Source organism: Varroa destructor, unplaced genomic scaffold, assembly GCF_002443255.2.
Source record: "Varroa destructor unplaced genomic scaffold, Vdes_3.0 BEIS01000001.1, whole genome shotgun sequence".
Classification (NCBI taxonomy): Eukaryota; Metazoa; Arthropoda; class Arachnida; order Mesostigmata; family Varroidae; genus Varroa; species Varroa destructor.
The window spans coordinates 25,184,877-25,211,794 of NW_019211454.1; the positions used below are offsets into that span (position 1 = coordinate 25,184,877).

The following is a 26,918-nucleotide window of genomic DNA, read 5'->3' on the forward strand; positions in this document are numbered from 1 at the left end:
TCTTAATAAGTGCTAACGGAAGCACGAAAGTTTCTGTAGATATACGACACAGTCATGAAGCGTAACACTGACGTTGTTACAAGCGCTTCCCTCTTTGAAAAGAAAAGGCAACAGGTCGTAGCACGTTTAAACCAACAGGTGAAGAACAATAGAAAGGAACACGTCAGGACTAATTGTAACAGCACTTGATATCTCGTATTCTGTATTAATCCTATAGCGCTAATTTAAATTACTGCTACTTTTATTCTTTGCAAATTTCAGTAATACCTCTAGAAATCATATGTTCTATCCTAATGCTGGCTTTTAAATATACAGTTGATTATTATCCGACAATATAGATCTGTTTCCATCAAGCCCTATACACCTATTATCCTTGTACCTGGATCTGCTCTAATCTTAGCATATCCAGCTATACAGATGGTACGTTGCAAGCGAAGATCGTACTCGACTACCTTTAGGTCATGAAGAAACTGTATTATTGAACAGTTCGTACATAGTAGACAGTTACTTTTGAGGCGATGTCTTCAAGCAACGTGCATCCAGAACTTCTTGTTTTCAAATATTCTTGACTCATAATCATACACAATCAAGTATAGTTTTATTGATTTTCTTACGTATAATTTTATTTACTCAAAAACTACAGGAATGGCAACCCAGATGATCACCAGAGCCTAACATTTTTCGAACGTCGCGACAAGCTAAAACCTTTTACAGTGCTTGGATCAGTTTTGTAGTAAAAATCAACCCGTTTACAATAGCCACCGAAGAATACTCATATTTTTAGTTGTAGCTCAAACCACCTAGATCAATTGGAGTTTATTAAATGTCCGACACGTTCCTGCTTCCTAATTTGCTCTGTCCAGAATTTAATCCGGGTTGCGGGACTTCGAATAAAACTTTTCGTTTCGCTCAAACCTGGCACAGGGAAGAACTGAAACCACAGCTGTCCACGATGCGTATATATGAACATATATGCTAATATGCTTCACGGCTAAACACAGCCGATAAGTTTGTGACGGGTCTGTATCGAGAGAGAAAACCCAAAGCTCCCTACTGAGGCGGTGATCAATAACGGGACAACGGATTTGTCTACCCAATGGGGCGATGCATAGTTCTGTCGTCCTTCGACTTCTCTCTCTTCGCTCATTTCCCCTACAGATGCTCTCTACATTCCTCCCGTAGTAGAACCTCGAAGTAGATAAGGAAGACTAACGGCAGCTCTTGTGTGGGCGGTATGAATAGATAAGAATAAGCTATAGGAGGTGGGTAGGTATTTTGGGAGTTGGGTGATTTGTATACTAGTACACGAAGTGCAATTGCTTTACATCATCGCTAGCACAAATAGTAACAACGATAAGATTGGTAAATACGCGACGTAGTTGCTACAGTTGTTACTGACAATGTGAAGGCTGGCTGGTACCAGCAAATGGAACTTATCCCTACCGATCAGGCTTTATTAACACGGCAAGCGCTTTATAAATCGCCAGCTAATTCCACTGGCTTGGATTAATAGAATGGCCTGCTGGAGGGCAGAGATTGTTGATCATTGCTACATTGAACGCACAGAAGCAAATAGGGACCGGGCTTAAATAATGCCAAGGCGAGGTTTGCGAGTGAAGGACACTAAATATAGACACATATTTGTAGCATCTAGACTGTACGGTTGCAAACGAGACAGAAGGAGAACAAGGGGACAAGGCGAGGAGAACCTGAGTGATAATGCTCGCTGAATTGGTAAGCCTCAGTACCTTAAGTCTCGCATAATTATCAGTTCCTTTTTTTCTTTACTTGTTCAGATAATCTGTTACCAACACATCGGTCACAAATTGATTTGATAAAGTGCAGCATGTTCATAATGTTATTCGTAAAAATCCTACTTCCTACTCGTAAAAATACTACAGATATATGGCTCATATGTTTCCTAAATATTTTTACTCGTATAAATCATGGGAAGAATAGCATTGTGAATGAGCCGAAAACACAGCTATTTGTGTCAGCACATTGAAATATTCATCATTTTGTGTATACTAGTATACAACTATTATTACAATACTAGTAAACGTCTTTCCTGTCGAGTAAAATTCTACCGAGGAATCGATAACTATCTGGCGAGTGGTGCTGACCTTTGTTTACCACGCCACCACCAGGCAGGACAAAAAAAAAGCAACAAAGGCATAACCGCTAATAGGCATAGAATGTTTATTTAAATTGGTACTTAAAATCAAAAAAGCAGGCCATGTTTATTCAATGTAACCACCAGCCGTTGTAATTATAACTTCCATTCGGGACCTAAACCGTTCACAGGTCCGCATCGAATGTTCCCTGATGTGCAAACCCTTGATGGCGCGAGTGAGTGGGTGAGTAGGCGTTCCAGTATCGAAACTTGTTAAATTCTCGCTCAATATCCCCAAATCTGGGCTGTGAAGCAGCCATAAGTGCTTGTCCCCGGGGTATACGGTCTCCAGCAGCCAATCCGGCACAAACCTGCTTGCACGAGTTGATACGCCATCTTGTTGGAACACAAGATGGTGCAAGAAAATACACTTATTTAGATACCTCAACTGTTTACAGTTGTACAATAGTTTGTAGAATAGGCAGACGAACTTGTATATTGTGTTCGCTTTCCTAGAAGAAGTATAGTGCCATAACGCCTCTTACACTGAACACTCCGAGCACAAATCTTACCCAAAAATTTTGTTCTTATAAACAAGAGCCATATTGTCTGAACAATTTCTGCGATTAATTTTTACATCGAAATTTTTAAAAAAAAAACAAAAAAAGAGTTAGCCTTAAAAAGAAAATGAAAGAAAACCTGTTTCTTCATTCTTGAAAGAACTGAATAGCAAATCACACCGATCAAATCTTCTACTTTTATTGTCTTCAGAACTAATCTGTCCAACTTTTATAGTACATGACATGTGCCTGTGTAATAATCCATGATATGGTGCACCTGTAAACATTCAACTCGTTCACTAACACCCCAATCGAAAAAGAAGGATTATCAAAAATTCACCTTTCGGATAGTATCGATTAACTTTCCCGTCTGCACTCTTCGTGCTTTGTCCTTAATTTTCCGTTATCTTGTACTGAAACCTGGTTGCGTACCTTCTGCAATCGCATTTGCGACGTTCGATTTAGGATAACTCAAGAAATTTATAACCTCGGTTAGGTTCGTCCCGCGTGAAGACATTGCATACTAGCTCATCTTGCGAAAATGACGTGCTGTATTTTACCAAAATGAGTCTGTTGTTTTGTGTTAAAATTAAGTAGCTTTCTACAGGCGCCAAGCGTAGCGCTCTAAAGTTTGTTTCCATCCAAACGCACACACTCTATGTATGCACATGCTTAAATGCACCGTGTTGACTACAACTGATGATGGCGATGCTGTTGCTCGTGCTGTGCGATATTGATCCAACAAAGGTAGGCAGTACTACCACTGTACCAGAAACAGCTCATCTGCACCCAATACATTTAAGCTCTCTGTGTCAGATCGGTCCTATCGGCCAGAACGTAACCGCCACTGTTCGGGTAAAATGGCACCAGCATCTTGATCGGACCCGTAGTGGATATGTGTACAGACGAAGGTAAAAGCAAAACGAAAAACAGACACAGAAGGGCGGAGAGATGGCGGGTCAGTGAGGAAGAAGTACGCCATGCCAGTTCTCTGAACAGTCGCCGGCAGAGTCACGATGTAAGCAGACACGGATGCGTCGATATTGAGATTCGAGATTGGTTTGGGATCTCACATCGATGGAGAAACTCGTCGTTGCGAGCTGTATCTATTCGCATGTAGAGAGCGGAAGTGAAATAGAAGTCCAACAAAGCTAGCCAATTGGGCTTTTGCTTTAAGATCGGTACCGAAAGTCACATCCCTTTTTCTCACCCGTGCTAGCCAGTTGCATTTAGTTCTCCTAGACGAAGTGGCGCTAGCGGCAGTCGTCGTCATCGTACTTGTACATAGGGGTACTGGACGAATTCGAAATATAGAAGCGGTAGAATCAGCTACAGTTGCAGCGGTAGTAGTAGTAGCCCCAGTGTTGGTTCTTGGCACGACGGGAATCGGTGAAGGCAGCGGTAACTTTGTACTTAGTAGCAACTTGCAACAACAAAGTTTCTCGTTGCAGGCGGACTGAGTTTAGTCAATCAACCATTACGCTGGCATTAGCGGACCACGACGGGCAGTGCACGATTCACCCGCAGGGCGACGCTGCTATCATTAACCCACGTTCCATCCTGTTATACGACACTGTTATTATGACGAGGTTACCTATGTACCGGTTTATCTTTTATTGTTTCCAGGTAAGCGATACATTTCTATAATATACGGTGCATGTGTTACTGGATAATAATGTGCGCCCTTTGCACGATGGTAAAAATTAAGAAGCACAATTCGAAATTACGAAACTCCTAGTATTCACATGCTTTCGTATGTTAATTTTTTTTTACGGTTACACACTTTTTGATGATTTAGAAAATATCGTGCGCTAATTACAAGTTCATTATAAGACGAAACTTGACGACATGTAATATTGATGTTAGGTTGACGTGCAGCGATAACTCTCTCAGATCGAGAAAAGTAGGTATACATCGAACCTTCGGATATACGCATGGACCTGTACGCACAGGCGAGTCTCTGATTCAAGCCCACTTTGCTTAGACGCACAATTAAAATTAGTGAACAATTGCCTAGTTACAATTCTAACCATTACAATAGGCAAGGTGTAATACAATACATTGAAAATTTTCAAGAAATATTGCTACAGTGGTGTTGGATCTTTGCTACATTACATTTAACTACAGTACCGACTGGATTCACATGCTTCGTGATCTTGATTCAGTGTCTGCTTAAATAACTACTTCGAGTAATCAACTTAGAGAGTCTACAATCAGAGCAGATCCTGCCACAGCAAAATTCATATGTCTATAGAAAACTGCACACGTTGCCAACCCTAAATCCCGTTGTTGTTTTCAATCCTTAACTGTTCCGTTGCAATACGGCCTGTAAATATTGTTCAAGAACCTATGGTTATCGTGGAGCAAGATTGATCGTACTGACGCTGCTCCACCAACTGCCGTTCGACGTCAGTACAGTCAACAGCAGCTTCTCCCATCAATTACCCCATCCTCAATTTTAGCTATCACGCGCGCCCACTCCTCACTATCATCTCCCCAGCGAGTTGAATCTGTCCTCGTTTGCTCGTAGAGTTGAGAGGGCAAAGGGTCAGACCATTTCGAAAGAAAGGCCGATGCATGAGCTAGAGACTAGTGACTCACTTTAAGGAATGTGTATGATTCTGTATGTTATTGTCCTGTCTTCGTCAATTCGCATTCCAATGGAGATCTCGCTGGACTTCAATGTACTCAAAAGGAAAATCGCTAGAGGAAGTTTGCGCCTTCTTCAAGCATCTATTGAACCCCCCATCTAGCTTACTTCTATAGCCGATTGTACAGACCTTTTCATCGACAGATTGGTATCTCCCCAATGACAGTCGCAAACAGCGACGACAACATAAACGACAATGCTGACGGCAAACGGATAAATTGTTTCCTCAGAAACTCTCTGTCTACATACAACAGTGAGAGATCACATTGAGCTCGCAAAGGAAGGAAACAGGGAGTGCACGAACAGAAATCGTTGCACTATGTAGCCAGCCCCTTTGCCTTCTTTCATCATTAAATAGTGTTTCTTGACCAGGGTATGCCGGTGCATGGCCAGTACACAATGTGTCTGTAGTGAACTGTCATTATGAGCAGTACAAATGGATTATTCGCACTAGTTCGAAGGCCAATTCAGGGTACGGATAATGGGCGACGGGTTGACCCATAAATAAACCAATATAGTTGGCCACCCAGATTCGCATATGAATCCTATTACGATTCTTGGATTACTCATCCATAAAGCCATATAAAGTAGCTACCGAGATAAAATAATGCCCACAAGATTCCAATAGAAAATATCTTGAATAATACATGTGTGTTACACACGACAGCAGTCACGGTTGGAACGATACACGATTCCTACACGTACCTAAATATTAACCGTTTTACCAAACAAAGAATTACCTAGTACGCTTCGACTTACTGCGGTCTCGGTGGCGTAGAACCGTATAGGTAATGATGACAGAGCATTAGGTGCTACTAACTAGAATGAGCATTTTACAATATTCATTGTTATCACGCAATTCATAGAAAACGCTAAACGTCATGCTTCTGCTGATAAAAATTAGCGATACCTAGCTTACCTCTCTGAGCTCATTAAACATAATTGAAACGCGAAGGTATCATCTGCTAATACCGAGCTCATTAACATAATCTAAACGAAAATATTAGTTATTCAACTATACATTGTAGAGTCGTTGCCAATCATTGCTTCGCCCAGGCGACTTTTTTCGTCTTTTCTGCCTTTGCCTAAAGTTCAGAGCGCTGCTTTATAGCAAAGAAACCAACTTGCCGATGTGCAAGGCCGCGTCAGCATCGGCGACACACTTTACCATCACGATCAACGCTCGGTTGGTATCATACAGTTTGGCAGGATCTTGCTGACCAATTGCTCGCGTAATCGGATCTCTGAATTCTACGACGAACAGCTTCAATTCACCCGCTCTCGTCTGTCTATCCAACATCTAGACGCTTGCTTTCTTCCTGCCTCCCGGTGCTACCGCCGCCCTGTCCACCTTTTACCTTCCATTGGAGGTATTTTCACCATGCTAAACGCTTACTTGAGTTTGACCGGTTGCTTACTTAGCTTGAAGGCAAGATTGTCGTCGCTCAACAAACATTCAAGAGTCGGATATCAAATTCCGCTCACTCATATTTCATACTGATGTTGCCATGCCCCTTTTCGAGTAGACCATACGAGCCGCGCATCTTCCAAATTACCTAGACATGCACTTGCTCTCGACGGACAAGTATTTGCAACTTACTCTATTCAACAATACTAAATCTTCTGGCCCCTTCCTCGCCCTTGTTGATAGATCTGTTGACAACCGATGAAGGCTCTGATCTCCTCTGATCAAGTGACTTGGGGGTAAACACAACACGCAAGACACAAAAATTCTACTTGAAACTAAAATTGCTACTGTACATGTTGCGAGCTAACACACATACTACCGTTGAAAAAATCCATTGAAATGACCCTAGGGCCCCGACGAGACAAAAGGCACACATATCGAGAGTGTAAATCCTTCGGCAACTACTAGAGAAATCGAAAGGTTTGCTGCTTCGAAGACAGCGAGCACTGATGAATATTTTACCCGGTGCGTTGGGTAGCTGGGCTGACTGCGGGCTTCGGTGACCGTTACAGTAAAGGCATCGATGCCTTAAAAGCATTTCGCCATTATACGCAACCAAGCGAGCAGCTGAAGTTGCATTGCAATGACCGGCCGTAACAGCCCGTTCATTTCACTGACACCTCCAATCCTCCCCCTTCCCCTTAGAGGCCATGACCGCGGTAACCACAGCGAGCACAAACAGAACAGCTGTAGAGGCATTCGACGACTTGCTCTCAGTGGCGCTTTCTGTGGTGTCTCTACCCATGATACCCCCATTCACTCCACTCCTGCCCTAGGTACTACTGGTTTGTCCTGTAAGCCCATAACGCCACTAATGGACAATCTGTGTGAACGCAACGGTCGAAAGGGTGTTGCTGAGCCCAATCGCCAGCTAACGAATTTCGGATAGGACACCATGGGGGTTTGGACTCTTGAGCTTGAGCTCCCAACGATTATCATCAGCGGAGAAGCTTTAACGATGACTAATCTATATGTGACGTCACAGCACGAAAAATCATTGTAATACTGATGCCGTAATAAAACTGTAACAAAATTCAAACACGCACGTAAAATTTTACGTCCTTCCGTTTGCAGATGATCTTGTTACTTAAATAATGAAAAAAGGTTAGATACAAATAGAAGAAACAACTAGATTTTGAGGCTAGTAATGATTTGCTAGGCCCAAGGATACATTAATATTAAATTTAATTAGCGTTGAGGGATAAATGAATATTCATATATTGAAGATGCGTCTAAGACACGTGTCTAAGGCATATGTCCGACATGTTACGTATTTGAAAAGGTATAATCCATCACTGCCAATGCATTCAGAACTAGCAAATAATGGTAGTGCGCCCTCAAAACACAAATGGTGTAACTAGATGAGAGCCGAAAGCGTTTATCCGGGCAAAACACTGCGCTGTAAATCCTAACACGTAAAGAGAGGTGTTTTTAAAACGCATGAACAAAGAGTGTGTGTATTTGCACTCTGGTCAACTATATTTATAGTTTATAATTAAATTACCTATTTCCTTTGTAAGATAACTTTAACACACATGATGACATAGCTAATCAACAACACTAGATAAAGACTAGAAGCTTGGATACGAATAGATAGGTCATGTGTACTATTAAATTGCCTACTTCAGAAGTGAACAAACAACGAATCCACTGTCGTCATAATATTTTAACAATTTTTTCCTAACCCGAAAATTCAGCGTACCAGTCAGCCGTTGTGACAATGTCTGAGCAGCGTCCTGAATTATATGTTTGACTTGGTAGCTTATAACATCTTTTACTATATAATCTCATCTGCTTTATCTATCTCATTTTAAGCCAAAAAATAATTGCGTGTTAGAATCATAAAGCTTATCCTTTCTGTCACTGCACTCCTATCTGGCCTTCTATTGGATCTCCTACGAGGACGAAACAGAAACGACAGCTCGTTACGTTACGTCCGAAAGGAAACATAATAAAATTCTATCTTGTCCCCGCTACGCAGCAGGAATATGCCGGTCTACCAGACCGATTTTCGTCCAGGAGTAAGCTAAACCATCCCCTAAAAATGCATAGGATCATTTCGTTGTAAAGTTGTCGTAATTGATTTTATTCGCCCATAAAAAAGCCAAAGTACAATCGTCTTGTAATGTTATTTGTTCCTATTATCCTGCAGTGTAATATTACACGAACGATACGATATAAAGCAGCGTGTGATGAAAAAAAGTAGATACGAAGGGTACTGCAGTGATCTGAAGAGTATATTCACCATAAATACGCCCTAGCAGCATAATAGCTGAAAGAGTGAATATCATACATGTACATTAACAACCAGCGGATTACTTGGACCGAATAATAAGCAAAAAATAATTAAATGTTTTCGTTGTATTCTACACGAAATAAACAATCGCTGCGCACTAAATCAAAGCAAACGATTACATCGAAAATTGCTTGCTGCAACAAACTGCTTCTAGAGTTATCTTGAGGTCCACCGACTGAAATTTTCCACAATACAATATGGCCATTTACAAATGTGAGAACCGATCGTGCGTAAACCGCATTACTCTGACCCTCTCAAAAAAGTGCCACAACCAGCTGGCCTAGACATACACATGTTTGTGCGACATCCTTGTTGAGATGTCATGTTCTCGCTAAGCGTGGAATATAGTCCAAAGCACAGCGAAGCAAGCAAAGCATCTTATCGAAGTGTATGGAAGTTAATATCGCAACTGTACGACTATAGCGAACCCTTACGCCGAATGTACAACTGATAAAATGGTTAGCTTTTCGAGGGGTGGCAAAAGGGCTTAATTCGCAAATCATATGGAATGAAACACACAATAAATAACCCATATGGATAAAGAAGTTTATTATGTTAAATAGGAAGACGGCATTTTAGCGCATGTTAAGTATTTGTTCTTTATTATCTGTGCATCGGCGCCAGCTGGCGTCCTTTTAAAAATTGACTATTTGTGATTTGCATCACCATACCTGATCTCGTTTGCTTCTTAATGCTAACCATAACAGTTTGTTCGAAAGACTCGAAAGTAACAGTTGTGCGAAATGTCTCGACAATACACCACACGTATATCCAGCTGTCGCTGGCTTAGTGCAATAATGTTGAACTAAATTAACCCACGTGCTTCCAGTAATCCCACTTTAGCTGATCAGAGAGGAATTGTCTATGCACTGCTTTGCTCAAAACCGTCCGCGATCAGAGCAACCTGTAATGTTCGAAATTTGAAACTGCACTTGCTTCACGTGCAGCCTTCAGCCTCTTAAGTTCTTAAAAATGATTACACCAGCAATAAGCTATTGCTTTATTGAAAACCTTTATGCCCGCAGTGTCCATCAATCGTCGATGGACAGATAGCATCGGAAGCAGAAACTCATTTTCATTTTGTTCATTTTCAGCCATAAACGACATTTTTGCTTTCAGAATTTATTGTTCTCCGATATCCCACAGTCGATTTATAGCTGAAGATGACCAAAAACGCGGTGCAGATTATTAAATCGTATCTATTAATGATGCGCACTTCCAAAGTCATTCCAATTTTTCAGTTTACTAAATAGCTCCGGGCGAACTAATAGATACTACGATATCTGTTAAAAGCGAGCTTGAAAACTTCAAATTTTGTACAACGAAACATTTGGAAAATGGCAGATTTCAAAAGATGGCTGCTCTAAAGATTACTGGATTGACAGCAGGAAGCGACAAACAAGTTAAAATAGTCTCAATATGACGAGGTCTAGTATATGGCTGATTTGTCTCAAATTATAAACAAATGTTTGCATCTTTATACAAAAAGCAAGTTTCTGGGTTCCTGGAAGTGGATCACATGGCCCTGAGTTAGATGCCATAGACATGTTTTTGTACATCACTTCTAACTTTAGCCGCTGCCGCTTCCGTTCACCACATTTATTTAAAACTCGGTACCGATCAATTGCTCGTCATAGTCCATTCTGGTAAAAACATCATAAGCCGTGCTTGTGAGGTGAAACATGTACGTTTTTGCTTGCTAATTATGTAGTGATCCATAAAACTCAAATATTTAGTTTTTTGGTAACTGTCATAACCATAATATCATATATGACCAGTTTCCTAGGCAGCTTGTTAAAGGCTGCATTATATTGAATGGCTACGATTCGATGACGAACTAGACTATGGGAAATGATCTCGCTAGAGTTAACTTAAAAAATGATAATTATGTATATCAACTTTATTAAATTTTCTTCAAGGTTTTTCCTTTTTCTTCTGTGACTTTTGTTACATACCACGCCGACGAAAAACAGAAGACAGGAGCCCGGCAACCAATTGGTCTATATGCTTCTGCGATATCTCCGGGTCGTAGTAGGTAAAGTTAATATTATATTAACTTTCGACATCGTGGTGGGTCAACGACGAACTCAAAAGCAATATTTTTTAATTTTCTCTTCTGCCTGCAATAATTATTCTTGACAGTTAGTTTCTTAATCAGAGTGGGCTATATTATGATCGTTCACTCGACAAATACGCTTCACGTTTCAATCGCTTACTTTTAGTTTTATCATCCACTTTAATTTATCTGAGAGTACAAAATGGATCAATACTTCAGGGACCAAATAATTCTAATACGCCCGGAAGGTAGACAACAGGTTCTCGAGCGGCTAATTATGTTGCGACTGGCTGGCTATCAGCGTTCAGAAAGGAACAGCGCGCGACCTATAGGTGCACTACCTACGTACCACACGATGCGAATCCATTAAAGGGCAATTCAGGTACAGAAACTTGAATTACTCATGCACATACCAAAACGCATGTATCAAGGGCAACAATAGAAGCACTGAGTGACATTTGTCAAAAAAAAGTCCAGAAGACCTAGATGTAGAAAACCCTATTTGATTGCCGACTGAGGAGGCCTGTAAGTGTAAGTTCATGTGTTTGTTCTCTGTCACTGTGAGAAATAGGTGCCAAATACATTCACATGACAGGTCAAATAGTTTATGTTTATGCTATTTGTAAAATTACTTCTATTTTTTAGAGAAATTGGAAGAGAGTCAAACGACCTAAAATTGTTAATCTGTGTTAGGTTCCGATGTAGGTTAGGGCCTGTTTTTCGCTTGACTTACCTGATATTGCCGAAAAAGGTGACTGGCTGACAGGGAAGTGGTTTGTTCAAATTCGAAATGAAATTGCAGAGATGTCTTAAAAAGATACGTAAAACTAGATTGACAATCCTTGACAGTTAATGTTTTTTTTAAATGTTTTTTTAAAGTGGGACGTTCGCACGTAGTGTCGATGAGGTATGTCGCGTATAGAAATTTTTGGCAGTTATCTAGTACGCAGTTCCAAGGCGGTAGGTCAATGTCTGAGAAAATATCTGCCTATTTTTTTGTAAGGTTATGATTTTGAATGCGAGGCGACCATACAAATTTGACCAGGAAAAAAGAATTAGTGAATTGAAAAGAGTACTCTCCTGAAGGAAATTTTAACCAACGTGGTCTATCACATATGTAGTGCAATCTCCACTTTCCTATGTCAATCTTGTTTTGTTCCTTGGTAAATCTGTTCAATGAGGAAATAATTAACTCGTTTCCGTTGTATAATGGCGTAAGAATGCGAATATATCGGAAGGGTAGGGGTCGTATCCTAAAAATATGGTATTATAAGCTTGTTATTAGAAATAATAAACCACAGATAATTCCATAAGAAATTGAAAAATTATGAAAGGTTGTGTTTCGTCAGCGCTCAAGTAATAAATAGGTTACAAAAAGACATATAACTAAATATTAGGGGGTGAACTGAGGAAGTCAGGGAAACAATATATGAGACGTACTGTTTCCATGTGCTAATAATGGCGCTAGGAGGCATTAGATGCGCATTGGAGCGCCAAGAGGTATGCCTGTCAGCTACCTCATGACATGTGATAAGAGCTTATGAGCAGTAGCAGACAAACCGGGCAACGGTTGCGCGGAGATTACCTGTCCTTAAGATGGTATTCAATCAAACTTGGCTGACGAAACTGCTGTTACTTCACCTAATATATTTGGCTTTTGTACGTTTCTTACTACATTGGAAAAAAAATAGTTCTGATTAGTTACTTATATACGATTGCGGGTAATATATTTTATTATTAGTTTTTTTTTTCATTCTGGCACAGAAATCAGCAACGCTTGCAAAGAATAATAAAAAAATAAGTTATTCCAGTTCCGTAGCTAACCATTTTTCGCACTACTGAATACCGAGTATCTCCATTTCATCCCACAGGCCAGTATCGTATAAATGGTACAATCAATAAAATAAGAATCGTTTGAGCTGACAATCAATTCTGAATCAATATTAGCGTACGAAATCAGTATATGCTTACATATATCCGCTATGCGTCATGCTATCTGGACTCCTTATCAACTCCCCGTAAGCATGAGCAATGGCCCACGCACGACAAGTTGCGAACGACAGAAAGGGTTAGCGGCCTCACTCACCACTGTCATTCCCCGCTTTTGCAGAAGAGCTAATTTATCAAAAGGGACCCGGATTGAACCGAAGTTCTACAAATATATATATATATATATATATATTTATATATACATATATACTCATTTGCCGTTATAGTATTCATCTTTAATACGCCTTTTGATTTCTTCAGATGTCGTGCTGAATAAAACACCATTTGTAAGGTGACTTATAGCTGCTAGGCTGCCAATAGTAAACCATAACATTTCTTCATCAGTAACTTGAGCCCAAGTCGTCCGTTAAAACAAAAGTACCGATAATGCGAGTGTAGAATAGAAATATAAACCTAACTTTAATCTGCATCTTTCGAAGCATATATAAACAGAAATAAATCGAGAAGACTATAACGAGTGTTTCGGTTACCGTAGTTGATCCCGATAGCTGAAATATATATTAGCGAAAAAAAAATATGGTGGATTGGTTATATTTAGGTAGTTCAACTTTTCGAAATAGATTTGAGGTATGTCCATTGTGTAACTTGAATTGACACACTCTACTACGTTTAACCGGTATATTAATACAATTGAGGGATCCAAGCGGCTGTAAATTTTAATCTATAATTCCATTTTTTAACTTTCTATATTTCATCATGCACAAAATACACTACAAATAAATACGAGGATTGAAACTAGCGTGCGCCGGTTTTTTATCCAGAAGTTCAATCGACTATAACAGACATATAATACGCTTTATACATTCGCAAATTTTACAACGAACCACTTGACCACATTAATGTAAATTAATGAAGACGTCTTAATTGGTAGAGAAATAACATTATAGAAGCTTTTCCACGCAATATGTGATGCAGACAAAAGCCTTTGATTAAGTGATTAAAATAACACAAAAAATCCCAGCCATGAGGCATTGATAGTTAATGAAATGAAGCATTTAATCATCAAGTAGTTACGCGCCTTAAACTGAGTGAATTATTAAAAAATTCTACGGACATTTGAAGCGGCTTGGCTAGCTGACCACCGAAGCGTGACATTAGTTAGATTCAAACGAGATCTTTTGAAGTTTCAATGCACAAGTTAGATGTGTGGGTAAAAGCTAAACATCTTACATCATTTTTCTTACGCCTTTGCCGAAGCAATGAAATACCTTGTTTTTATGCTTAAGAGAGCTTACGTCCGTCCCGCATGAGGGAACCTACCTATTTTATAGGAGATCAACGACATTTAGAAACTTGATACAGATGATATCCGGTACAAACCCTTTTTAAGGCGCATTTGAGATAAACGAAGCTACCGACATAACTGCAAGAGAATCAAAATATTAGTCAAAATACAAGTAGACGAATTTGTTCTAAAAACTGGCAGATAGGGCAGGCTGGCTTTGAAACCTTGCCTATATATTCATTCAAATACTTGTAAATATCTCTATGCTGATCTCGGGTTCCGTAAGAACGATCCGGCAAGCCTCTGGGCAAAACCATCTCGAAGTCGAAAAGCCTTCTGGCCGTTTGTAAGAAAGGGAACCACTGATAAGGAAGAGTTAGCTTAACAATAGCTTCATACTAAAAAAAAAGAAAAAGCTATCATATATATTATTACGTTATCGCTTAGATAAGAAATTTCACATACGAAGTACTAAGCAAAGCAAATACATAGTAGGATATTTGACTTATTTTATCGCTCTTTATGATGCACACAAAAAATCTTTTCAGCATCTAGCTTCAATTATCTAGCTCAATTCAAACAACATAAAAGTCGCTAGTGGTAGTGAACTATGGGCCGGTTGTTTTCATGAAAATATCCATATCCACATTACTGTGCTAACTGTTTCATGGCTAATACATAGATCAAAACTCCATTAGCGATACTTAAATACTATAAAATCTGTGTGAATAGAGAAAGCCGTCTTTAAATGTACGAATCATGTTATATACAACTGAAAAAAATGTAGTGCACCCAATAGGAGCTAGGCTATATAAAATTGATTCTCTTTTTACACAATAATAATACTGTTATTAACTAATGTTATTGTTTCTGAAGCCTGTCTAAATAATCGTTGGGCAGCTGCACGTACTATTGCTTGACTCAAAGCAGTGAACACAGCAAACGCAAGTACAATTCTATAGATAGAAATGTTCCATTGTTGATTTCTAGTAATTAGAACGTCAAAGCATTATGGAGTGAATAAAATTCGCTGTCGACTGTTCAATTTAATGTCGATTTAAAGAGATCGTGGTTTAAGAGAGGGTGTGTACGTCCAGAGCGATTTATGAAATCCAAAAAGGCATTCACATGCGGTACGTTTGCAATGGGTCTGAGTGAGATGATGAAGTGATTTGACAGAGGCTCTCATTGAGAGAGCAACTGAAATGGTCAGAATAAACTTTGCAAGGCAGGTGGCAATTTGCCTACCTAATAATCGCCACGTTGGTTGTGAAAAAATAAAGTAATGAGCGGTATCTAGGTGAAAGTCTGTGCCCACCAATTCAGGGCTGACTAACAGAGACTGAGAATGCTCAGGCTGATCAGCCACCGCGATGAAGATAGTGAGGCGACCAGGAAAAAAGAATCAAAGCGGAGTGAATAATTAATTGATAGCATTACGTCGTGATGCCGGGATTCTTATTTTGCTTTCAGGGAATGGTAAACTGCACCGTTCCTTATTCGCATCTGTCCACTCTCTGCTTGAAATTCGGCAGTGGTCGCGTTGTTAGCATGATGATGCTTCTACATTCGTTACAACTACTTAAGGTTCAAGTCTTTAAATTATGTTAGCATAACACGCACCCCACGATCGCGGATCGCTGAAACCGTACCGTCCAATCGATCATATGAACAGGCTTGAAAGTAGCCTTCAGCACTAGCAAAACAATACTGAATTGTTACCTGATGTAGCGATTATCCTTCAGCAACTCACATCGGAAGAAGTGCGAACAATTAGATCCGTCGGGTTCGCCGTACATACACCACTCTCGTTAAAATTAAATTGCATGAAACACGTTAGGAGCAAATGCATCTGACAGGTGACTAACAGCACAAAATGTCCCTTTATGGCGTTCTCAAGAATGAATACTTGGCCTACTCATAGATTATACTTCTATAATAAATATACTGAGCTAAACCTTAGATCAATTTAAGTGGTACCAATATACAGCGGGAAAAAAATTAATTTATGTTAAAATACATAGAAACCTTTTACTCTAACATTGCTTCGCTTTATTGGAAGACAGGCTAACTCAATCTTGGTGCGTAATAGTAAAACAAGCATATGACAAACCGTACACGTAACTGTAAGTAGAAGTATTTTGAGTAACCTTGCATTTTTACACTATTTCGAATAATATTTCCACAAGGACCAGCTCCTGAGAGTAGATAACTAAGCGTACACTACCAGCTACCGTTTGGTATTCCGGTTTTGGTAGCGGTATCACGTATTGCATGTGGCTGATTGTATTTCATTCAACAAACGATGCAGTGCAGTCTGTGCGGACGAGCAAGAATGATTTCGCAGTTTGCTCAACGTGCCACCGACGTGAGCATCCGGCTTAGGCAGGGACTGGTACGCGCGCTAACGCAGGTCATACTCCCAGAGAGAGCAGGGGCTCTGTGTGCTGGAGGGCCTGGAACATTGGTGCACGACTACGGTATGGGTGAGAGGAAGCACATCGTAGTATACGAGTCCCTGTTCCCGAAGTTCCTGAAACCGGAAAAGGAGAACGGAAGGGAGCGAATGAAAGGAATAGCTTGAGTTAGCGATCATTTGCATGCCAAGAATAGACACTACGACCGAACCAACTATCCCGACAATCGCTTAGGCGTTGCGTGGACGGTTAAACGATTGTCTTCTCTCGAAAGTAGAGTACTCACAACCAGTGCCCTACTTCTGTCCCCTGTCTATACATTTCAACTATTTCTATCTTTGTTGGTCGATGCAACACTGCGTTTCGTCAGAGACGCCAGAACACGGCGTATGCGTTACACTGCGTTTGTTCTAGGAACATGACGATGCCAATGCCCCCGACAATGAACATGCGCAATTACAGGACCGTATTTGATAGGACGTTTGTATCCTTTCAGTAAAAATAAAAATGAACAGATAGAAAACCATGTTTTTCGCACTATCTCGTTCTAGTAGACCGATTACTACACATAGGATATTATCAAGTATAACGGTTAGGAATAATCCGAGGCGCTTACGAAGTTATGTTACATTTCGTAAATATATATCCTCCGTTAGCATTTATAATGTACACTAAGTGTTTATCGAATCTGTTTGTCACATTGATTTAGCGAACGGTAAGGTTGACTGAAAATTTTGCGAGAACTTCATTTGTTGGCAAGCTTAAGGCGGTAGTTTTGACTACTCAACACATTCCGATAAGAGTCGGTTCGAAACTCCGACATATAACTCTCTTAAATATTATTAAAATAAAATAAATAATCAATAATAAATAAAAAAAACTCTCTTAAAAACTCTTTAAAGCTGATATATTTAGCTAATTTGAGTTTTTTTTTACTATTTTTAGTCAGTATTCGAGCAAATTATTCCGAAATGTTCATTTCGAGTGCGCGCCCACAACGATGTATTAAGTACCGCAAGCTAAAGGCTTATAATCTTAAGTAACATATAATTACAACAGTTACTTGTTGGCATCAGTCAACAGCGTAATTGGAATCATTTATACACATTGTTCAAATACCAAAAGTCAGATGTTAACTTCCCATTGCATGAAAGCGACTTACGGTTCAGAAACATAATCGTATCTAAATTCGTGACCTATAACTGTACAAATAATGGATTTGTACCTTACTTAACACGGACATCTATTTCATACATTAACTTTATCTATTTGATACCAAAAAAGTTCGATAACCTAGTATTTTCAACCCCATTATTTTTTGTTCCTTTATTTGTCGCCGCCTATCATAGAGCGATCGGGCAAAGAAAAACAGAACCGCAAATCGGAACACATCCAAGTGTACAAAGTTAATATACAGGTCAAATTATAACATGAAAAACTATTTAGTCAACATTATACGGAAATCGCTTATCTCTTTCTCACAGTCAGCAAACTATAACAAGCCATAGCTGATGCACACACTAAAAGATAAATTCAAAAAAACCATCATATGTGCATACTTTTCGCTCTCCAAAAATATTTAGTCTTTGTTATATCATAGTCAGAATCGCCATCCTCCTACCAATTACAATGCACAAGTCTTGCTTGCAACGGCAAAAGCCCCCTTGTTCGCAAAAATACCCTGCATGTTTGGTTTGTGTATATCAAAATGTGTGTCGTATTAACTATGTTCTGGTTAGCAGATGTCCCTTCACGATGGCTTACAAAGATAAATCGCTTGGCATTGCTCACATCGTGATAGACAGGCGTGATCTAAGCCGTTTCCTATTGCAAGCACGTGTTGTTTACAAATGATTTCCAATAGCCTACTTGTCACCTTAAATAGAGTTCCTTGAACAAACTGAAACTCACTTTAACGAACTGTTTGCTCCACTAGGCATGGGCCTTTCGCTGTTCGCAGAAGAGAGCCAATTTCTTCTGGAATAAAAGCACAAACTGATCATAGGGAAGACAAAAGGTTCGTGTTAGGAATATATCCAAAGATCTCCCATTTCTTAACGTCTTCGCGCGGCATAGATACCCAACAAAATTGGCCGGAATCGACAATTTACGTTGATTCTAATCTCTCGGGAGGCTTCCGAGGAATCCGAGAGAGATTTCCGTGAGAAAAATGGAGAGTTCATAATAGTCATAGAACCAAATGTATTCGAATCGAAGAAAAAGCCATTTATGGTAATTTTCATATTTTAGTTCAGGAACTTAAAGCTTTATAATAAACAGATACATCCGTGAGAAACGTTCGTGCTGTTATTGGTAAGACATTGTTATCTAAATATTTATTTTTATTCAGACGCAGTTTATGCACAGTTAACATCAATAAAGATCCAATTTATTTCTATATTTCACGAGATGTTAAATGCGGATACTTCAACCCCAAGAGCTAGATGGTTTATCCTCCTTTAGGCGTTTTTTTCAAATAGTTCGCTGATGTTTATCACAATGGTGCGAATACCAAATTATCGAATGTAACCACCTAATAAATGCCTGAGAAACGTATTTGAAAATCAAACAAATAATAGATCGCCACTTTAATGCCTCAAGTGTAATTTACGAATTTTGCAAGAATGACGAAATCAACAAGGAGCTTCAACTGCGGACGGGCACGCAATACATTATAAAAACGAGGCTCTTCTCGCAAAAACGAGGGCACAACTCTTCAAGACTTAACTTTTAACTTATTCATAAATTTCAATTCTTTAAATACTCCCATGTTAATTAATACATTAATAATTATCAAACACCCATGAAATTTTAGACGACTTACTTTATTGCTTAATTGAATTGTTACAGCTTTTAGAATATGTAATTTTCGAGGTAAAATCACTCGGATTAGATTTTTATTTGGCTTTTTCAAAACAATTTCACGGAACTTATGTAAAAATGGTTTTTGATTTGTAACAAAACGGCAATTGCTACATCTAGAAATATCTATATTTATACTTGAAAAGCTCATGAATTAACTGCATAGTTACCGTGTAATGGTTAGAACCTAACAGGATTAATATCAACATCTTTAACTCCCTGAAGCGATCATATACCCCTCTATCTTATTGTTCCGTGTAGCTAGGATCACATCATATAATAACATGAATTAGTAAAAGCCTAACCGTTCCATTCATTCTAAAGTTCACTCATATTTTTTTTTAAATTTTTGTTTAACAAATAAATCGATGAAAAGCACCATCAAGTATACCAAAACCCAACTAAGTCATTTGTATATTTGTCGTTATAGTTTATAAATGAAAGCTTTATTTTTCACACTGATGCTATTCCCTTTTCGAAATTAGAAAATCAAACATAAGTTATGTGAACATATCAATGGCGCCTACAATGTGAGATTAAAATGATTCACTTACCCGTTCTGTGTTTGCTGTCAAGCTTTTGATTGGACATCTAGGTCGTACATCTAGGATACGTAACGTTAATATGCATTATGCAAAATTCTATGGTTTTTTACCGTCTTACCACATTAATCTGATACAATAAAAGCATAAAGTATATAACTTTCTTCTTTGAACGAATCGAATGGCTGTATAAAATAGTGGATTCAAGTCAAACCATCATCCGTTTACTATCTCATTCCAGCGATTTGGCCATTTTCGCTGTCGATAATGCCACATGCCCTTACGCAATTCGCTACTATTTTAATATTCGTTCAATATGGCTTGATCGCAATCCACTGTAATTTCAATCTGAGAACGCTAATATTTAAGGCAAAATTATAACATATATCCACTCCATACTTGCGCTATGCTTGAGGTATTTTATACACGTCTTTGCTAGAGTGGAAGCTAGCTAATGTACAATACAGATTTGAATCGGTACCAAAATTAACTAGATAGACAAACCCGCTGAAATTAACACGACCGAATTAATTGTCGTTTCCTGTAAATAACACCAATTCGACTCTGTCGATGATTGGGCTTACTCTTACAACATATTGCGTTAAAGAATAGGTACGCCTAAAACTAGTTTCACTTCGGTTTTTTACCACGAGTTTGATGAAATATTACTTTTGGCGCCAAATCAATAAGCGTGATATACACGCAACGAGTGTGTCTCTTATTTTAGCTAATTCCACCAGCTGCTCCGTATGATACTGTGTTGAATATTTTTACTTAGATGACAAGTTTGACAATTTTCTAATAGAAATAGAAAACTGTGTGTCATATTTACATTTCATACATTTTACTCATTGTCACAAAACAACTCCGGAACAGAACAGTCTTAAACCGTCTGAAACAGACACGAAATTATACCAGCCTGCGGCGAATACCTCGTATCGTTCTTCTGCTTTAATAACTAAGCGAATTCAAATCGGACAGCAATCACCATTTCTTAATTTATTTTCCATTTTAGAGGCGGTTTTCTTTCTGGTTTTTTAGTCTCTTGGTTTAAGCACTCCGCAAGTGCTATCTATCTTGTGTCTTTCGTGTTCTTTTTGCCATTCTTCTCGTTGTATAATGTACAAAAATATAGTCAGTACACCGTTTTCTTTTCCCCCGTCCTAACGTTTCTTTCATACATACACGATAATCCGCTGTTTTTTCACCATCGTACGCCTGTCTCCTCGTCGACTTCCTGTAACTTTGTGTCGTCCTACACCAGCAACGCATCGTTTCTCTTTCGCATCCCATAGGCGTGGGTCTGTTTTCACCCACGACATCGTCCCTATTTTTCGTTTTTCTGTTTTATTGTCTTTTCATATACATATCCATCGCTTTCGTTAGATACACAATATGTAGATATTATAGACAATATCGCCTACACAATACTTTTGGTTTTTGTTTTTCATTAATTGTTATACCGTTACATAGATGTGCTTCTTCCATATAAAACTTCACATCAAGAGATCTGATACATCTTTTGTCGCTTATACAATCGTTGTTTCGCATGCCGCTCTAGCTCATATTTGTGTCGCGTTTACAATGATCCCTCTTACTTCACCACGTTAATTGCTATTCCCTCACATATTACATCACTATTATAACTCCGATACGATTCACCTTCACTTCATTTTATAATTGATTATTGATTACCACTTCGTCTATATTGTTTGACAAGGCGTCCCATTTCCCACACGATATTACTGCTATTTTTATCATTACTTCCCTATTTTCATCAATATCTTATACTCTGTTCACATTGCTGCTGCTATGGTGTATGTGTTCCTGGCTGACTCAGATATTATAATATGTCATATACAGGTGCGTTTTGCTACGGGAGAGAGCGCTTCGCTTGCATTGGTCCTTTTATTGGCTATTTAACCTCTTCCACTTCTGACCAACAAACTGAAGTTGCTGCCGCTGCTGTTGTTTTTGCTGAGTGTAGGTCCCACGCCCTTTCGCTCTCTCTCTCCCTTTCGACATCTCTAATGTTACATGAATGTTTCTTCTCCACGGTAACAATGATTTGAAAACCCGTCCTTAGATTGTGGTGGCTGTTTTTATATATGTATATTTATTGTGGTGGCTGTTTTTATATATGTATATTTATTTAAAGTTCTTCGTCTCGTTTTCATTGTCCAACCCCGGCTCTGCTGCGCAAAAGATGTGTGTATTTATGTGTAATATATATATGGGATCGTGACGAATATATATATATATATATATATATGGTGTTGTTGCGCATGTTCTGCTTGTTGTCTGCAAGAGGATATGGGAGTATAAATGTTAATTGGAGTGTTTCTGCGTCATTTCGTTATCAATAACACCTCAAACCAAGTCGATAGAAGCAATTACAGTAGTAGTTGTTGAACAGCCGCTGTTGTTTTTGCTGTTACATTGCTAATTCTGCTACCGCTACCGACAAGCCGCGCGCGCGGTCTGCATTATAATGGACATGGCCGACGCTATGACCACTCACTGCCGTAGCTGTTGCTACTTGCTCTTGTCTTACTACTACCATGGACAACAAGCGCCTTCGCGTCTATCATAGCAACGTAAGCGCGTGCTGCTTAAGACCATGATGCTGGTAGTAGATCATGATTTAACTAAAATCAGACTAACGCAGTTGTGTTCACAAGCGGTCGGCGCTAGAGGTCGCAGCCACACCACTATACCGTAGCGGCGGAATATTCAAGTCTTCGGTAAACAACCTCCTATCCCCCGTCACAAACAAGACAGTCACATAGGTGGGGGAAACACGGTACAACACGATACACTGCCGCTGCTAGAGCGGGCGATAAGTTTTGGGGTTGGATTTTTGTTGTTAGTTTCTTGTTTTCATGTGTTTGTAGGCTAATATCCTGGCGGTGTGGCCGAAGAAAAATATACGGAAGAAATATGGATGATCACGCCACGATTCACCAGGGGATGAGTCGGCCTCCTCGCGGATTTGTCAGACAAATCGCCGTTTTGGTAACATGCACTGCTAAAGCACGTTGCATTCAATCCAGTAATTGCTTGCTATCTTTATGCGTGCGTGCGTAGCAGCTAATACGACGAAATGAGGATCCGATTCGCGGGTGGCCGAGCTGTCACCTACCTACCCTACAAGTTAGAATTGCAGTCGCGGGCAATGTGTCCAGGCTGTTGGCAGCGGTAGCACGAACGGCCTGAGGAAGCGGTAGGGCACTCGCGCGCCATGTGTCCGTCCTGGCCGCAGTTGAAGCAGCCCCGGCTACCACCACCGCCGCCGCCGCCACCGCCGCCCATACGGCCTCCACCGCCATATCCACCACGGCCTCCTCCGTAACCACGGTCACCGGCCCCATAACCGCCGTGGCCCTCCGGACATTCACGGGCAAAATGGCCAGACTTATGGCAGCGGAAGCATTCCCGTCCAGACATGACGATAATTGCTGCAGTTGTCAACACACACGAAATTCAACAGTCAACCAATAAGATTAGATGAAACAATAACACAAAAAATCTATTATGTCTACGCCATTAGTCTATGCTAATAATGCTAGTCTTCACATTGACACTGGGTTAACCAGTCAGGCTAAGCACAACCACTCGGGGCGGATGTCAGAATTTTATTCACTCACTTATTAAATGTCGCTCGGTGGCTTGGTCGTCGTTAAATACTGCTTCTTCGCTTCGAAGGATGCTGATTCACTCTACAAAACGTTACCGATCCTTGACGCAGATTGGCGTTTCGCAACTGGCTTGTCGCTGCTTTGAGTTATATTCGACCACCACGAGGCAGACACGTCCAAGCTCCACGAGATCAAATCGCGAAATCTAGCTTGTTGACAAAATGCCCGCCAGCCTATCCCATTTAGCGGAGCGGATACTGCGTCGTCTATTTTAAGCTCAGCCCGCCAAAGGGATCAGGTACCATGAAATAATCCTAGCTAGCTTTTATCACAAAGAAAATGTACTGGAATGGCTCTAAATTATTAGCATAAATATGCTCGATGGCGAACGTCTAAATAATAATGTATATGTCTTGCCATTCAAGTTTAATACTTCATCACAACAACGATTCAACGAGAGGATAGAGACGAAGTCATATCGTCTGCTAATGGCGCGCTTCGCCAAGTGATACTGTCCTAGCAATTGTTGATGACGCTTATGAAAATAATGGTGGTGATAGTAGCGTTGATTTTGATCATGTTGCTGATGGCCACTGGCTGCGGTCTATCGCAGCGCCGTGGGGGGTCCGATATCCGCGCCGTAGTACTGATAGCGCCCAAACAGCATGAGTTGCTGTTGTAACTGATGTTGATTTTAGGTAGAGCGCGGGCGTCTGGCTAGCTGCTGACCCGGTTTAAGAAAGCAACGTATTTGTATCATTATGTTGCTCGACTCACTGCTGTGGTAGAGTCTGTATTTATCACTTGCTTTCACGCTTTTTCTCGATGTGTCGAGGGCTCAGTTTGCTGCAATATGAGCTGCTAGGTACATTAGACTGGTATTCTATGGATCTATGGGCCTGGCCATATTTTCGTTCTGCTCTGTAAGGAGCCAGAGGAAACACGGATGAGACAGGGCCATTACAGCTGAACTGGATTGGTCGAATAGCTATCGCAGCTATACAGCAGCAGCGAAAGTTTTACCGATAATGAAATAACGGCGGCAACAGCCGCAACGGCAGTTGCTAGTACGGTATGCACAGACCTCCCGAACTATAGCGGAAAATTGGCGACTTGCCATGATTTGTTCGCGCTCTGTGGTTTGCGATTGGGACAATTGAGACAGGCTTTCGCCTGGCAGATGTGCTCTACTTTGTTGGTAGTTGCTTTTCAGATTGTCGCTCTAATAGTTAGACTCTCTATGGAGGTAATAGTTCCCTCCGCTGTGGCAGGAACTTTGGCGATTTTTTCACGAAGTTATAGCCGAGCTCGTTAGAAGACAATTGGCAAGGTCAAACAGCATTCAATTGGGGTACGGTATCGCACGCTACCTATATGAATGTATATGTATTGTGAGAAGCATTTAGTAGGGAACAGCAAACTGTACTATAAAGCTTTAGTGTACTATATTTTTTTTAATTGAGATAGTAAGCGTTTCTTTTCACTTCATCCGCAATGAAAACAAATATCATGGATTTACACCCGAAACTTCAGGGACCTCTTGTGCGAATTAGAAGTTTATTTTTCTTTTTACTTTTCGATCATCCTATAATACTTGTGATTTTTTTCAGAATAAGCATTTTTTCTGTTATTTAATATGAATAGGCTAACATCATGGCTAGATAATTGTACTAGTTGTGGTATAATAATAAATTATAAAAGGGTAACCGTTAGGCTAAGGGTTGTCGTTATAAGCTAAACAGAGAACGAGATGCGACCGAGAGGTACGATGGTCATAACATCAGCACGACAGCATTTGACATCCTTCGTTGGTTTTTTTTGTATGAAACAGGAAGCTATACAGTATTTAATTGGGCTCACTCCTTACAAGACGCGTTTCAGTAGTTTTTTAATTAAGTGATTTACAACAACTTTGATCTTTTAAGGTGCATCTTTTAGTATGTGCCCCTTTCATAGAATTGTAAAGACAAAGTTCCGAATATAGATTTTATTGTTGCAATGTCACCATACAATGCAAATGGACTAGTTAAATGTGTTTCATTACCCAAATAGCTATAAAACCTAAGGTGCCTGTTTAATGAGATCTATTTAATTAATATGTCTTTTTTTTTATAGCAATGGAGCCTTATTAAAAGAGAACAATTTAGTAGCAGACAAATAAGCTGGTGGCGCTATCGATTTTCGCAGTCAAAACAAGCTAAATAGGTCCCTCCACCAATGTCCTGGTCGACAGATTGACGATAGTGATTTTGATGATCCGATAACATAATAGATTTGAGAAATGTTATCTCATTTGTGTTGTAGAGTATTACGATTGCCTCGTCCGCCAACATCCTCAAGTCTCATTGCTGTTGCCAAAAGTAGGATGTTGACTCTTGTTCGGTCCTAGTGAATATACTGGGTGCCGACCCAATATTTCAACAACGATCGAAACCCTAATGACAACTGACCAACATAGATAGCACCGTCTAACATGGCGAGCATGGCAGAAATTTATCGCATCCTTGTTGAATGTGATACAGCTAACATAAAAGAGCTTCTTAGCGAAAAAAGGAGACAACAGGTAATAATTGAGCCTTAAAAATACCATTGCAAATCTGCTGTAAGAGCGCTTCCATTTTTACAAATTTCTAAACTAACTTTTACCTCAGACCGTATGGTTTAGTACATCAACTTCCGTAATGACATTAATCTTGCGGATAAGCTTATATCTATATAACGGATTAAAAACTCGATGGAGGCAATATTTGAATTCTGTTATCAGCAGGCAATAGAGCTGCATGTTTCCGATGCGGCACGTGTTATATGGGTCATTGTGTTTCCCCTGGTTTAAAATAATATATTTAAAAAAAAGTTCGATTCATTTGTTTATCGGCTGATTTGGCGTAACTTCACGCCAGCATGGTACGTAAGCTAAAAGAGTTAACTGTAAAGGAAGAAGACCAAATTGTTGACCTGCCTCTGCAATAGCGTATGCAGTGCGTCTAGTTAACTTGGTTTTGATATATTAAATCGGACATAATCAATGACTTTTTAAAAAAAAGTGTACAGCTTTTTTAGTAGCATCGATAGTTTTTAATA

At 39.7% G+C, this 26,918-nt stretch overlaps 1 protein-coding gene across 1 annotated transcript; it reads right to left on the minus strand.

The window, feature by feature from the left end:
• Positions 1–21,166: 21,166 nt before the first annotated feature.
• Positions 21,167–24,052, minus strand: LOC111243231 (uncharacterized). The gene is made up of 2 exons (XM_086988348.1): positions 23,847–24,052; positions 21,167–23,657 (listed from the first exon to the last, which is right to left on the minus strand). The coding sequence occupies exon 2, from the start codon at positions 23,644–23,646 to the stop codon at positions 23,347–23,349; it is 300 nt and encodes a 99-aa protein (XP_086844474.1). The 5' UTR covers positions 23,647–23,657; positions 23,847–24,052; the 3' UTR covers positions 21,167–23,346.
• Between the last annotated feature and the right edge of the window lie 2,866 nt (positions 24,053–26,918).

Coding starts and splice junctions, on each gene's coding strand:
- LOC111243231 (XM_086988348.1), bottom strand. CDS start 23,646: ATGTCTGGACGGGAATGCTTCCGCTGCCATAAGTCTGGCCATTTTGCC.